The sequence below is a fragment of the Sitophilus oryzae genome, unplaced genomic scaffold (assembly GCF_002938485.1).
Source record: "Sitophilus oryzae breed Bouriz unplaced genomic scaffold, Soryzae_2.0 scaffold_1744_pilon_pilon, whole genome shotgun sequence".
In the NCBI taxonomy this organism is placed as follows: Eukaryota; Metazoa; Arthropoda; class Insecta; order Coleoptera; family Curculionidae; genus Sitophilus; species Sitophilus oryzae.
In genome coordinates this window covers 428,342-445,152 of record NW_022146440.1, presented here as the reverse complement: position 1 = coordinate 445,152, position 16,811 = coordinate 428,342, and the positions used below count along the sequence as shown (strand labels likewise).

The 16,811-nt window shown below is 32.3% G+C and overlaps 1 protein-coding gene across 1 annotated transcript in view; it reads left to right on the top strand.

Moving 5' to 3' along the window:
- The window catches only part of LOC115881921 (zinc finger protein 358-like), a 214,691-nt gene that overhangs the window by 185,417 nt on the left and 12,463 nt on the right, over positions 1-16,811 (top strand). The window contains exon 5 of the mRNA XM_030899650.1: positions 15,398-15,563. Coding sequence (XP_030755510.1) covers positions 15,398-15,563 — 166 coding nt within the window. The remainder of the gene's footprint in view (positions 1-15,397; positions 15,564-16,811) is intronic.

The window sequence follows — 16,811 nt, the reverse complement described above, 5'->3', positions numbered from 1 at the left end:
TATGTATGTAACATAAATTGAGAATGATTCAATTAGTTTTGTTCAATTCCTGTTTCACCGGAAAAGACTACAACTTTTGATTTTTAAATGATACCCCCGGTATATTTTTACTTTATTTGATAGAACATGACATACTGAATAGAATGACATATCATGTGTCAACTTTTGACCTTTTCAATTAAAAACAATGGCAATATAAGTTTCGAGTACCATAGCCATGCATACTAAGGGCTGACAAAGGTTAGTCTTGGGTCGAGATTTCCGTATATAAGAAGAGTACGATGCGTTTTATACTGTACTGAACAAAGAGGGAACAGTAAACACGTTGCCAAGCGTATAAAATAAAGAGAGATACTGTGCACATTGCTAAGAGATGGGGAATATAGCAGATTTGTCGCAGTCGACCGGTTGACCCAATCAGTATCTCTGAATCTCTGTCAGTACTTAAAGTTCTAGGAAAAGGTGTACATCATGCGTTCAGCTTCACGATTTAATTACGTCTCGTGATACTTCATTTGTTTATTTATTAACGAGTCGTTGTAATTTTCTCTATAGCTTGAAAATGTTTAAGTGCAAGTTAGAAACACTTGCATATTTGGTAAAAATAAGTCGAATTAAGTTGGTGTTCGACAGTGGTCGCGCTATTAGAACTCTGAATTTTAAAATCGATATCTCGAAATCTATTAGAAATAATTGATTGTAGTTTTACAAAAACTTTTTTCGCAGACAGTATGCAACAATCTTTTTAAATAAAAAAGTTACACGATTGCGGACAACTGGGCGGGTTGTTTAAATATTAGAATGAAAAAAAAAACCTTATCGAATTTTTCTTATGTAAAGATATAGTAAATGATCCGATCTTCAAAATAAAAAAAGCTTCAATATTTAAAGTGGTTCTTAAGTTATGGCGTGTTATGTGTAAAAAAGTTGAGTTTTTAAATTATCGCGATTACTGACGTTTTCTCGTTATAATAAAAATGGATACCTTAACGATATCCTTATAATTCCATTTCAGATGCTCAGAGACATATCTAATGATTATATCTAGTTACCTTTTCGAAAAAAGTCTTAAGAATAAGCGGTTTGCGATCGTTATTGTACCTTACTTGATAGGGAAAAGCGTACCGGCAACAACGCAACAGCACAGCGCGTCTCATTTCTCTCACTCCGACTTAATACGATCCCTATGCGATTTACTTCCACACATGCAAATACCGACACAAAAGTAACAGTTGCCAGCACGGTATACGGCCACGACAATTTGACTAGAAATATCAAGTATGTGGTACCAAATTTCCCGTAAAAATATGATTTTTCCAAATGTGCTAATGAGCCATTGCCTCGTTCCATTTGAAAAAAACTGAGTTATGTTTAAAAATACGATTTGCTCATCTTTCAAAACATTAAAAAATGCTAATACCTCTCTGGCGGATTCATTTCTCCAAAAAAGTCCTATGGGTATTTCGCCACTGTAAGAAAATCTACAAAATAAAATTGAAAAGTTATTTTCTGTAAACACTGCTGCGTTAATCCAGCGGAGACTAACAGCTCTATGAGACTAATTGTCAACAGTGGCTTACTAATAAACAACTCAGCGAGCATTTTATTCGTTTAAGGAAAATGCGTCCTCGGTGACGTCGTTGTTACGTTACCAGATCCTTCTTTTGCCTGATAAAAATGAATAAAACGCAAATACGTAACTGTTACCTAAACGTCACTAAATGTGACAAAGCTTTGCTCACTGGAAAATTTGCCTAGCGGACAAAAAAGGCTTAACGGTTCGGAAAGTATATCTCTTTCCGTCTTTTGCCAACATAAATATTGGCAAAAACCGTTGACGTTCTGTTAAAATGACATTATATCAAGTTAAACTTCAAAATAGACAATTACTACCTGATAACAATAACTTAATAACGTAAAACCAAAAAGCTTCATATTTCTGTATGATTATTTTTAGTTCTTACTATTTGTAGCTAAATTTTAACTATTTGTTTAATTTTTACTATTTGTACTAATTTTTGCTTCAAAACATTAGATGTTCAAATCTATTTTATCAAAGGTCCTTAATTCAAAATTAATGATTTTAACACAGCCATATGGCACGTTGAAATTTAAAACGATATTTTTTTTTAATTAAAATGTCAAAAGTTGACATATGATATGTCATTTTTACTCCCATTAAACAATATTCTATTTTCTTCTTGTTTTTTAGCTTCTGAGGACGGGAATACAGATAACTAATGTACGGGAGCACATATGTACGCTCCTGAATTGTTAAGCATTTTTCGTTGGTTAGTCGAATTTGTTTTATGAGTAAAAAGTCATGTACTAACAATCTAGTTTCTTAGAATTGTGGGGAAAGTGCTGTATTTCGTTTGTTGTAACACCAAACGTTCCAACCCTCAACTGTAATCTTAAGAAAGAAGGAAGACTATGAGTTTGTTCCAACCCGCCGCAGAACCGTCACCGAACGATGATGCTCGTGCGCAGTAATTCAAATGTGTTCCAACCTTTGAATAAGAAGACTAAGGAAGGAGCATATCAAAAATCTTAGGTACACCGCGATGGGCCTCAAATATGGCCGACTAAAATTCCGGTTTATCAGTGTCGTTCTAATTTTATTTAAAAAATGTAAAACTATGATGTAGGGTAGACGTGGGGTAGACTCAATAATTTGTTGTTTTATTTTACGTTGTGAATAAATGTTGGTAGTTATTAAAATTGTTATAAAAATATATAATTCTAATAAAAATAGATAAGTTATAATAAGTATTTATTAACACAAACATCCGATACGCTACTGAAGCAGGTAAGTCAAATTAACGTATCTAAATTCTTTGACATCTAATCTTTGACAAGTAATAAATAAAAGCTAAAATGCAAGAAAAAATATATAATTTAGTTAATTTAAGTGAATTTCATAAATGATCGGTTTACTACACGTATGTATATTATATAGTCACTTACTAGCGAAAAGTTGTTCCATTATTTCACTCAATTTTTGCCGAGATCTACCGCACGCTACACAACCAACTATTTTAGAGTCCTTTTCGATAAATCGCGATAGTGTCACTGTTAATTTAAGTTCTGCCACAATTTCCATCTAGATTTACTACCTTTATACAACTATCAGTAGTAGAATAAATAATAAATAACATAAAATAAGCTCCGTAAAGACTGACAAATCCACAAAATTTCAAATCAAATTCAAATGTGTCAAATGAATCGTCAAACAGAATTGTCAAGGATCCCCACCCTAGAGAGCTTTTATGGTGGCTTTTCCGCCCACCATGCATGAATACATGGATAGCATTATGCTCCTTCCTTAGTCTTCTTATTCAAAGGTTCCAACCGAGATTTGACGGTTATCGGACGATCCTATTTGCGTACCAACCTAACTTAGGATCGTTTAGTTACGATTTCAGAACGGTACTTTCGGTACATGGTCCAAATTGAGAACTGTTTGGGTTGACTTGCGCATTAAAGCAGGGATTATCGATTTTTAACAGCTGATTCTGGTCCGGCGTCCGGTTGATGCTTCTGTTTTGGTTATTTTTTACGAATTCTAATACGTGTGCGTTATACTTTTGCTTGTGAGTTTGTGTGGAGTAAATCGTTCGGAAATTTTAAATTGTACACTTTCATAATTAACTATAGATAATAATTAAGGACGAGTGACGATGGTGTGACTGATTTCTTTACCTCCACTTCAGATAGTGACAATTTGGAGTTGCTACCTAGTGAAAGGGTGAAAAATGAACAATATTTAGGTAAGCTTTAATCGTATTTTCTTGTTTCCTCGAACAAAAACAAAAAACCGATCGATACACGCACGCTTGATACTTTTGACAGTCCCGAAAATAATCCACAAAGCGTTCCAACGTTGATACATTTTGCACCAAGTCCGCGCATGCTAACAAAGTGCAAGAAAACCGATTCAACTACGATTTCGAAACGATCCCGAAATGCTGGTTGGAACAAACTGTCTATAAAATAATCTATTTTATAGACAGTTTTATATTATTCTATTATCGATTATATTAATAAAAATAGAGCATAACATAATATGTCACTATGTATCTGTATACTTCCAACAATTTTCTGATTCATTTTACGATTTAATTTTTGAAATAGCCACTGTATAAAAATAAAACGATCGAGTCCAAAAAGGTCAATACGAAGAGGGCACCTTACAAGACAATGAGTGCGTCTTCTGAGCCTTGAACCATGAACTTTATCAAGGAGTTCCCACGAAGTTCAGCGGGCGTGGTGCGCCCAGTGCCCCATATAATCGCTCTCTTCTGAATTTTGATCTCTAATTAGAAACGAGGGGACTTTGTGGGAAAAACTTTCGTCGGGCAAATTTCCTTTCGTATATAATAACACTTCTTAAGTAGTGGAACAGCGACCTTTGTCACTCTCCATAGATTTTCCTGTATTAATAGCGTAATGCATAATATTTTTTTCATTGTTTTGTTAGCTATTGTTAGTCAGTTTTCATGTTGGATTAGTTTAATAAATTACATCAATTTATGATATAAGTAAAAAATCACTTAGGCGTAGAAGAAAGCCAAAGTGACACTCTGTGTATGCTTAAGAGCCAAAAATTACCTTTTCAAGAATATCATTGCTGTTAATTGCACAAGTGGAGATCAACTTCTGAACTTAAAACCATCTCTGTTATACAGTATGTCCTCGGATTGTCTTTACAATAGGAAAAAAACTTTTTTATTATTGACATTTTGAGAAAAATGCATACTTCATAAAAATCATTTATACTTTTCCAAATTTTCATACAGCTTTAGACAAAACAAAAAAAAATGAAAATGTAGTAGATTTTTTAGTTAGTTTAAGTCCTAAAAGTTAAAAGGCGTTTCTATGGTAATGTAATTTCATTCTTTGATAGATCGTTATAATTGGTTATAATCATAGATAAAAGAAAATAATGTTCTATTAAGATAGATATGAAACTTAATAGTAAAATTTTGGGTCAAAGCGCCCCTCCGTGTTCTTAGTAGAGACTACGTTTAACCCAGCGCCTTCGCCTTTTCTGCTGTAAATATTTTTTATGTTTATATTTGATTTCAAAGGATTTAGTTTTAAAGTTACACTGATATATTAGTATATCAGAGTAACTTTAATAAAAACATAAGAATATATATATTTTACAGTTTATTAAATATAAATTTTGACTACAAGGTAGAAAGTAAATCACAATATTTGATAAAACTTATAAGTATACCATTTTTACTGTTAATAAATAATAAAACTATTTCTGACTATGATATTTAAAATTTAAATAGATAGAATCTTAAAAAACATACCGGAATTTGCAGACGCAGGCCCAAATTCAATAAAAACCAAAATTTTTCCTGCGAAAATCGGGCTTTTTTCACAGAAAAGGTATTTTTTGATTTATCAACAATCATTGTCAAGTTGACAATATACAGGGTGTTTTCTAATTAGTCTAAAAAATGTGGTGTGATTCCTCATGTGTTCTTAAAACAATTTTTATATAACCATTATGTCTAAAGTACTTCCTTTCTGATCTACAGGGTGTTAAAAATTAAAAAAAAATCGTTATACACTACTGCTTTTTTAAAGAAAATATATTTTTTTCTTGACTGGCCATCCTTTTTCAACAAAATTGATCTTTTGAGTTTTTCTTGTTCATCAAACGGTTGCCGAGAAAAAAATAAATATACTTATTAAGAGCCCACCTTAAGCCGTTTTCTAACAATTTTTTATTTTTTAGATTAATTAGGAAACATCCTGTATATGCATATCACAGGCAACCAAATAAACTAGTAACCTCTAAAAATTATTTTTCCTACCACTAGCGACATACCGTATTTTTAGTGAGTACTAAATTATTTTATCAAAATTTCACAAAAAATCAAAGTTTCAAAGTTTTTTTTCAAAAATTTATCAAAGTTTCCAGGCAATGGTTATAATTAATTTTGACGAACGTCACATTTTTGATGTTCTTAAAGTATCACATTTTTTGATAACTATTATCAACCTTTCCGTAGCATTAAACTAGATAAATTTTGTGCTTCTTTAACATTTTAAAGATGACGTTAATTAAAATTCTATCAATAATAATCTATCAAAGAATGAAAGCAAAATTATATTAACATAGAAACGCGTTTTGATTTTTAGGACTAAAATCAACTATATTTTCATGTTTTTTTATTTCCTCTCTAAAAAAATAAAAATGAGACTTTTGCACACTGTATCTCCGAACTACTTATTTTTATACTATTTATTTTTGTACTACTAAGTTTCCCGATTACAATTCGGACCACCCTATATATCGAACTATATAAAATACATGAAACTTTTACGATGTCGATTTTTCGTGCCGGTCATTGTGTTTTTCCATAAATTGTGTTACCTTATTTGGTCAGTATATCAAATTTAAAAAATGTAACATCCATTGTTGGTTCGTCTGAGCAGGTGCATTCCCAAATGCCGCTTCTGCTTTTCAAATAAAATCGGGCGGCGCGGCCTCTATGGTAGCGTACACCTTACGCCGGCCATGTGTTACATCATAATAATGGTAGTTTTTTTAAGCGCATATGGAAGAACAACAGCGCACGTCAAGGGGTGGTGGAATAAGTCAGATTTGTCAACGGTTTGATATGGGTTATTTCTTTTTTTTTGTGGTAGAGAGCAGGTAAGTCAAATGAGATTCGAATGTAGATTAAATACGTTGTCAAGATGATGTCTTTCATCAAAGGATGTGATTTCTTTTATCTGCCAGACAATTTCCTGTATCTGTCTTTCATATTAAATAATTCTTTAAGAAAACTTAATTTTTAACTACGAAAAATAACATATTGGAAATAGAATTGGAAAGGATTATCTTCCAACATTTTTTTTAAATAATTAGAAATTTTTTACCTGGTAAATTCTAGTTATATAGCTACTAAAAGCTGCTAAAATACGTCTTTCAGTGCTTCAATTTTGTTTAGATCTAAGTTTGTACAGAAGAAGTGTAAAAAGCAACACTTAACACTTTGTAATATACCTTCATTTGCAAATATTACAGTATTCGTTTGTGTGTGTTTGTTTTTGGTACACTTCTTGTGCACAATTATTGTATTCTACACTCAAATGCAAAAAAAAACGCAACGGAGAATTATTTCGTCAAGTTTATTATTTTTACTTTTAGCCCGATTTTCATGATTTTTTTAGCAAACTCTATAAATCTATCAACTTTAATTGGCAAACTTAGTTTATTATAAATTTTAGTATTTGACTTATTATAAGTACAGGGTCGTTTTTACCTTACTTTAAAACACCCTGTGCAATAATTTCGTGAGTAACTTTACCTAAAACATTATTTTTCAATCAGAACCATTTCTGAGCATTTTCTTTTTTCATCTTTTTTCATGTCTTAGTTAATTTTTAAGAGCGAAATTAATCTGCTACCAACACTTTGCAATTTTTTCAACCCATCATCATTACTTTATGATATAATTTTCTAGTATCACGAGGTGACTTTGGTGACTATTCTAATATTATATCGACACTGATTAGAACTCTATATTAAAATTTAAAAAACGTTAAAAAGTAACGATGAAGGCTTGGTTTTAATAAATATTAGTAACACTAACAGCACTAAGGATATTAGAAAAATTAAATGTAATAACTATGTGTACAAACAAATAAAAAACTTCTAAAAAATACTCTTATATATTGTATTGCCTCCCGGCTGCTATAACTAAGGCTATAACTGTATGTAGACGCGTCGGTTCATACTGTTAATGAGGCTGCAAATATATTGTGTTATATTTTCCCATTCTTCTTCAAGGGCCTAGCGAATATTCATAATTTCACAGTAAAACTTAAACTTATACAACTTCTTCAAAAATATATAAAATAGAAGACATGTGTAAGTAGCATATCCGGGTTTAAAACTACTCTATCATATAATTGTATTATTCATTTTAATCAATACAGGATATTTAATTAAGCTTTAAATATTTGCATTAAAAACATGAAAACAAAATAAATTTGTTACAAAAATTGAACAATTAATGATTTATTATGTGCGTAAAATTTCCATTACGTTGTATCAAAATACCTTTCTAAAATTATTTGAATGCGCAAAAAGTTAAGTTATAAATATTTAGTCATAAATGTACCAGGGAAAAACAGTAATTATACATTTTTTGATTGAAATATAATAAACAGGCACAATGTTTTTATAACAACTTCTAAGAATAAGTTACTAGGAAAAACGGATCTTAATGGTTGGCATAATTTCTTAAAGTAATTATTTTTCGCCTTGCTTTAACTTAATCTTGTCTAATCATAATTTCTGAAAAGTAATAAAATTGCCAGCATCATGTAAAGCTATGCCACTAATTGCACATTTTATGTTTTACAGTTAAATATTAATGATATCTAAATACTTTATTGGCCTAGTACTTATATGGTTTGTAGGGTTAAAAAATTAATATTCTCGTGCGGAAGACATAAACATAAATTTTAATTTAATAATTTATTAAAATAATTTACATTTTAAGCTTTACAGCTCTTGGTAACAAAAGTAGATTAGGGTGCGTTGTGAACAAAAATTCCTCCTTTGACACACTATAGGGTGTCCCAGAAATATGTGCAAATATTTTAACTGGTAGTATATTTCGGCCTCAGAAACACGCCTATGAGTTTTTTTTTGCAAAAAAGAATATTTTTAAATTTTGTAATTTTTTGAAAAAATTTTTGGAATTTTTTTTAGTTTTAAGTTAAAAAGCATAATTTCTTGATAATATGGCAACTCAGGTAGTATATTAAATTTATATGAAAGAAAATCCAGAAAAGATCCAGTGGTTCTCAAAATTTAAGCAAAAAATCATTTTTTGTTTAATTAAAATATAAATATATAATATAGGGAAGAGAAATTAATAATAGAATAAAAGAATAATTTATAAAATAATATGAGACAGTGCTGTATAGAAAAGAAATTGAAAATAAAATCCGCAAAAAGGTAATTTTTCTAAAACAATTTAAGGGTCAGTTTTGATCTTTGGTGGAGAGGGTTGAAATAAAATACAAATGAGTTAAACGAATTACCAAAAAGCATAAAATTAGAGCATTATAATATACAGGAACAAATAATATAACTAATAAATGAAAATTATAAATAAAAGACCAAACAATCAATTATGAGAAACAAAAATACAATTTGATAAAAAAGTTTGTTGATAAAGTGTTCTTTATCTGATTTTTTTTTTAAAAAATTTAAAAAATTATCTATATATACCTTTTATCTGAAAGATTACATTAATTTTTTAAGCGTTAAAGTCAACACCAAAAGAATACACCAAAAAGAGAAAGACCAAGGAAAAAATCAGACAAAGAAAATAAGTTTTTTTCACAAAATATAAAGCAAAAGTATGGCAAAATTTGTAAATTAGGATACAAACTTGTATATTAGTTAATTAATATCAGACCCTATAATATTATTAGTATTCGACATCTGATACTATATACTTCTTAATTTCCAGTTAATCCTTTTCAGTGTTAAATATAAAAAAGTACATTTTAAATATGTAAGCCGTAGCTTTTAGCTACAATGTTTCCTACCATTAATGCATTACTAATATATACGGAGCAGCCAATTCATCTTTATCCGGCGTTTTTTATGTCTATTATAAGCAGCATCCGATCTACTCGCATCTATATACACGTACATATTTCTTTCTGATTTACTTTAGCCTGGCAATCTGATTTGACGTCACTCAGAATACCACACGGTGGCTCTTCAAATGTCGTCTTGAGAAACTTTATCGCACCATAATTAATCATTTACTGGTGGAAGCATTTCTTCAGGGATTAGGGAGAATGGTCACAATAGTACTAGTAAGGTTTTTTAATGGTTTGTTTTTTGTTCTTTATACATAGAGTGATTTAACGGCAATGGTAAATTAAACGCTCAATGTAAAACGGGTGATTTTTTTTGGAAAATCTGAATTACATGAACAAACTTTTCCATCGCATAGGTCTAAATTATTCAGCATTAGGGTGTTCCGGCTATACAGGGTGAGTCTTAAATAAGTGAAAATATTTTCAGGACAGTTAGATCTCGATAAAAGAAACATTTTGTCTTTACCGTTTTTCAAATAAGTCCAAAATAACCGAGTTATTTTACTTTCAAAATTTCAAAAAAAATGTTTTTTTGCTTAAATTTTGAGAACCACCGGATGTTTCTGAGGTTTCTTCCTTGTAAATTTAATCTACTACGTTCCTATATTGCTATATTATCAAGAAATTGTGTTTTTTAACTAAAAGGAGGAGGATTAACTAAAACGAGGAAAAAACGATCGAAATTTAATTTTTTTTTTGCGAAAAAAACACATAATCGGATTTCTGGGGTCGAAATATACTACCTCTGAAAATATTTGCACTTATTTAAGACTCACCCTGTATATTATTTTTCTTTAGATTTAGTTCTTTTTAGTGCCATTTTTTACTGATTTGCTTTCTAAAAGAAATGATTGTTAATATCGATAACTTAAAATATAAAACACTACAAGTTATAAAGTTTGTTCATTCTCACAAAGTGGTGGCCCATGGTAAAAACTTAATGTTAAAATGGAAAACTATAGGTGGTTTGGACTTTGTTTTCCATTTTAACATTAAGTTTTTAAAACACTACAGTCAATATTACAGTCGACTGTTAGACTTAGAGAAGTCACTATATTTTACATAACATAGTGACGTGTCTAACAAGCTAGGTTAAGTTGCTGGGGTTTGGGATCATGTTTAATCACTCACTCGGATGCCTTAGGCCCATCGCGATACCCCAATATTGTTGTGCCAAACCTTCCTATCATTTTTTCTTTGCGTTAAATCATTTCCAGTTCTTTGCAAAGTTCCCGATGTCGCTGATGTTGGGTTCTGCTGCTTCCTCTAGTCCCTCCAAAAAACCTTGCCCTAAAGTTTTAAAACATCGGTATTCCGGACGGTGTGCTGGACACTGGCACAGCAGGTGCTCTATGGTTTCTTCTTCCTCTCCGCATTCTCTGCAGTAGTCGTCATTGAAAATTTTCCATCTCACGAGGTTTACCCCCGTGGGACAGTTTCCAGTGACGACACCTACAATTATGCGTACTAGGTCCTTTGTGTGCTCTAGTAGTTGTTTTCTCTTTTTTCTATCTACCACTGGCCGTAGTCTTCGAGTTATAGCGCAATCCTCACGGTGTGGCCACGTCTCTTGCTGCTTGGCCTGGATGGCAGTTCCTATAGCTTCGTTCAGTGTGCTGATCGTCACAAGTGGTGGGTAATCTGCCACGGCCTCTTCTCTAGCCCAGTCTTTGGCGAGTCTGCCTGCTTCCTGATTGCTGTGGCCTGGCACCCAGCACAGAGTAGCCCCGCCCTGATGCAGCCAGGACAGTGTTTCTCGGCATTCCACACAGTTTTCGATCTCACTGATTGCATGGTGATAGCTTCTTAAAGCGCCCAAGCTGTCAGAGTATATCACGATATCACCCATTGGTCTATCAGCAATTTTCTCTCGTATACAACTAGCCGCTTCCTTTATGGCGTAAACCTCTGCTTGTAGAACATTACAGCCATCTGATAGCCTTAAAGATCGTCGGATGTCTAGTTTCTCTGAAAAGATGCCTATACCTGTGCCTCCTGAAGTTGCGGAAGCATATGTGTAGACTGCTATCTCTTGAGTATTCATTACTCGATTGCTTTCCCATTCTTCTCTTGTCGAGATGCGAATCCTTATCTTTTCTCCAAAATCATGTTTGGTGAGCGTATAGTCCGTTTGCTGGTCTAGCAGATGTGGACTCTAACAACCTAACAGTTATGTTATTTTAACTTCTAAAAATTTACACAAAGTAACGGACAAATAAATCAAATTATTGTATCAATATGTGCAATGCAATATTAATATTATACCATTAACCATGAACTTTAACAAACCTATAATACCGCAAACAAAAATATGAAAAAAGACGTTTTTAAGTAAAATTTAATAAAATTTGGGGCTGTTTTATAATTTTCGACTTCGGCTCATATATCTTATCCTAAATATAATTTTGAAAGCATCTACCAGCTATTAAAAATTAATATTTATAAATAATGCATCAATTTCGAGCTATAAATACGTTTGTAACGAACCATTTTACATAAGAAATCCCATATTTTATACAGATTAGGATCGCCAATCTGGTAAAATTACTATGTATGAGAAACCATGAAATATCGTTAATTTTGTTACCTCGTTTAGGTGTGTATGTAGAATTAGTTGTACTACATATCTTCGATCGTGTTCTATGAAAGCAAAACGCGATCGCTTCTCTATGGTAAGTAATTTCCTGTACTTGCTGTATCATACAAAATGGCAATAACATTTGAATAATTTTGCGTACCGGACTGAATATCTCCTTTCACATGTTCTTCTCGCTTCTGACTATTCAGTTTTGTATTTAACTATTGATAAAAATCATAAACCAGCAGCACGTGTAAATTCAGTAGCGTATCTAGTCAATGGTTTGAATGGACGAGAATGGATAGAGAGTTGGCACATATTTCAAGAGCTTGCCCTGTATAAAAGTTAGAGTACTATTTTTATTATTCTGGTTGAAATAAAGATTTCATGATTTTTTTAACATCAAGGCCTGAAAAATAATTATATACAGGGTGTCTCAGAAATAAGTGCAAATATGTTAACTGGTAGTGTAGTATACATAAAAAACTAGTATTTGATTCCTTCTTTATCCTTTTTATAAGTATCAATGAAAGCAACCTAAAGTTTAGTAATATAATTAAGTCACAGCTGTAATGTTCTACAAGCGCAGATTTACGCTATAAAGGACGAATAGGAGATATCGTTATATACTCTGACAGCTTGCTTTGACAGCTTGGGCGCTTTAAGAAGAATCATTATGCAAACAGTGATATTGAAAACTGTGATGGTCTGCCGGGAAGCACTGCCCTGTCTGCGTCAAGGCGGTCGGTTCTACCCTGTGCTGCGTGCCACGCCACAGCATTGTGGTAGGCAACCAGGAAGAGGACAGACTCGCCAAATAGGGGGCCAGGGAAGAGGCCGTGGCAGATGACCCTCCACTTGTGACGATCCACAAACTGAAAGAAGGTATGGGAACTACCATCAAGGTTAAACAGCAAGAGACGTGGCAACACCATGAGGACTGCGCTACAGCTCGAAGACTGTGGGTAGTGGTAGGTGGTAGATAGCAAAAAGACAAAACAACTACTAGAGCACAAAAAGAACCTAGTGGCATAATTGTAGATGTCACAGGAAACTGCCCTGCGGAGGTAAACCTCGTAAGATGGAAAGACGACTACTGCAAAGAATGCGGAGAAAAAGCAGGACAATGGCACCTGCTGTGCCATTGTCCTGCACTGGAAAACGCTTTAAAACTTTAGGACACGGTTTTTTGGAGGGACTAGAGGAAGCAGCAGAAGCCAACATCAGTGACATCGGGAACATTGCTAAGTGCTGGAAGTTCTTTAACGCAACGAAAGGATGAGAGGAGGGTTTGGTTTGGTTGTACACAATAATACAGGGGTATCGCAACGGGCCCAAGGCTTCCGAGTGAAGGATCAAACAGGATCCCAAACCCCAACAACCTAACCTAACTTAACCTAACGAAATTAAGTAAAAAATTCCGATCAAACATATAGTAATTGAATTAGATTTTTTTGTCTGTTGAAATCAAAGGCCGCTTGATTATACATTTTTTGATCAAACAGTATTATTTTTATAGTTTTGAATTAAATCTCAATATTATATTCCTAATAAACAGAAATACTATTTTTAGTATTTTCTTGTTCTTTTGCTTTTAGTATTATTATTTTTTTCTGCAAAAGAACAAGAAAAACTAGATGTTTAAAAGCCTGTGTTTATTCAGTAAATGTACCTACCTATCGTGTGAAATAAACCAAGACGGACATCCATACGAAGAAGAAAATTTGAATATTTCGAAGGAAAATATCCATAAAGAGCCGTACGATATTCGCTCACCGGATATCTGCTCGCTCTTTTCCTTTTATTAAACAGTGATGAATCACCTTTTGGTACTCGGTTCCCACATTCACGTTGTATCTTTCGATTTTTAAACAGAAACATCCAGTTTGTATTTGTGCTTTGTAATGTATCAGTAGCGTAGCGGTGTTTAGAGTTTAACCCTTTCGAGAACATTTTGTAAATGCGTATAAAAATAGCTTAAAATCGTAATTATCTGTTTTCTGATTTTCCATCAAACATATTTTTCGAATATCAAAATTAATGTCAATAATTTTCAATTAGTAGAAAAAGGTTATTGTTTTATAAGCTAATTATTAGGCTTTCTCTATAGAACCAGTTGCTAAAATATTCTATTAAATTTAATTGTATTTATTAGATATTGAGAATGATCGTAAACTCTTAAGTATATAAAGTATAATTGAAACCACTAATTTATTTCACCACTTTCGAGGTTCTGAATTACGCTTTAGAGATATTTCCAATTGTAAATTTCTCGAAGTAACTCCCTGTATATTGTGAATAAGAAAATGTTTAGTTTAGAAGTTTGCGAAATGTAATTACAAGAATATTAAAAACAAGTGTATTTATCGGTATTTAGTAACTCTAAAGTGGCGGATACGGCGAAACAAATCTAAATTTCCATGAAGATCCATATCAAACGCCCCACCGGATGTCTTAACTGTTGCGTGATGGGGCAGATGGCAAAGTTCTTCAGTTCCCATAAGCTTTTCGACTTTTTTACGGATACCTTTTGTCCTACCTTCGTTCCTTTATACACTTGTCGGTTATTGATTCGACGAAACCGTTTTTAACGGCCAAGGTTGGAAAATGCACTCACCCTTCCACCGACGACTACCACCATAAATTAAGTACTGTATCCACATACGTTATTTTACATAAATTTTTATATATTTATTGTATATTTTATGTACTATATGGTTCTAAATGTTAATACAAAGCCATAACAGACCTTAGCTAGTTCAAATGAACAATAGTGATTAAAAAATGCATCTCATATCTTATTTAATTATGTTTATTGATGACCATAAGACAATTTTTAAGATGTACAATTATGCCTTAAATAGTAAAATATACTGCAAATTATTCAATGTAATTTAATATAATATTCTGTGTACAGAAAAAGTCTTAATTTTTTTATTGAGCATGTTGATCTGACTCCTTTATACATGTTTTTCAGTAACTTTTCCTTCTCGGCCAAACCATTTAATCCTTCTTTAATCATATTTGTATTTTTAGTTTCTATAGCAAAAGATCTCATATGTTGTTATATACCTCGTAGAATATAGGAGGTAACAATAATTAATATTTTTATTTCAGGGTTTATTATTATTTGGTTATTGACAATTAATATTTTTGTTTCAGGATAAACCACATAAGTGCAATCTCTGCAGTAAATCCTTCCCCACACCTGGTGATTTAAGGTCACATATGTACGTCCATTCCGGTTCGTGGCCCTTCAAATGTCACATTTGTTCGAGAGGATTTTCAAAACACACGAACCTCAAAAATCATCTATTCCTCCACACAGGTAAGAATCGACAGTTGCATTTTTATTATTGATTTATCTCATTGTGACACATATTGATATTTAATAATGCTTTAGTATTTTAATAAATTAATTATATTATATGTATAAAACGTAAATTAATACCTTGGCGAGTATTTGCATTAAAACAGAATGATATGTTAATAACTTAGCTGTCAACGCATAGGCAAAACCGTTTTGCCTAAAAGCGCCAAATTTGAACCCAAGGTTTTTAGAGTGACCTCAGTTAGAAGCACGAAAGTTATTTCATTTTCTTTGGAAAATCATCCTTTTAAGAAATATTTTTGATTAATCATATATATACCCTATATGAAATATTATTACATCTGGGTCTAGAAACATGAAATGAACTCTCATCTTTTTAGTGAGGAGGTAATTGGGAATTTGAAATTGTATCAAAATCCGTTACACTTTGGTCTAGGAACGTGAAATATTTTTGTCATTACTGAACATTGAAAACTTTAAAAAGTAGGAAACTTTAAAAAGTTTAGATAGTAAACGTTTCGTTGATATTTGAAGCTAAGGTAAAACCAAACTTTTACTATTTTTTTGTTTATTTTCTTTCTGTCTTATTAAAATATAGAGACCAAAACAAATGTCACATTCCTACTTTTTTCTCTTGAAGCTAATTTTTTTTTGTGTTTTACCATCTTCAACTTTATGTAGAAATTATTATTTTAAAACAATACCAGGAGTGAACCTATGTATTTACAGTTAAAAAATGGTTTCTTGATCAGCTTTATGAAGTATGTGATAGGTATTCCTAAATTTTGAAACTTGGTGTAAATGAAAATTATGTTTTTTCAATTTGAAGCATTTGTCTTATATCACAAATGTTTGATATACTTTATACTTTTTCAGTTAACAAGATTCATATAAAAAAATATATTTATCTCATTGATTATTAGGTTAGATTAGGTTAGGTTGCTGGGGTTTGGGATCATGTTTGATCCCTCACTCGGAGGTCCATTGCGATACCCTTGTTATTATATATTGTACCCAACCTACCTCTCATTCTTTCTTTGGATTAAACCACTTCCAGCTCTTTGCAAAGTTCCCGATGTCGCTGAGGTTGGCTTCTGCTGCTTCCTCTAGTTCCTCCAAAAAACCTTGCCCTAAAGTTTTAAAGCGTCGCTATTCCAGTGCCGGACAGTGGCACAGCAGGTGCTCTATGGTTTCTTCATCCTCTCGGCATTCTCTGCAGTAGTCGTCGTCAGAAATCTTCCATTT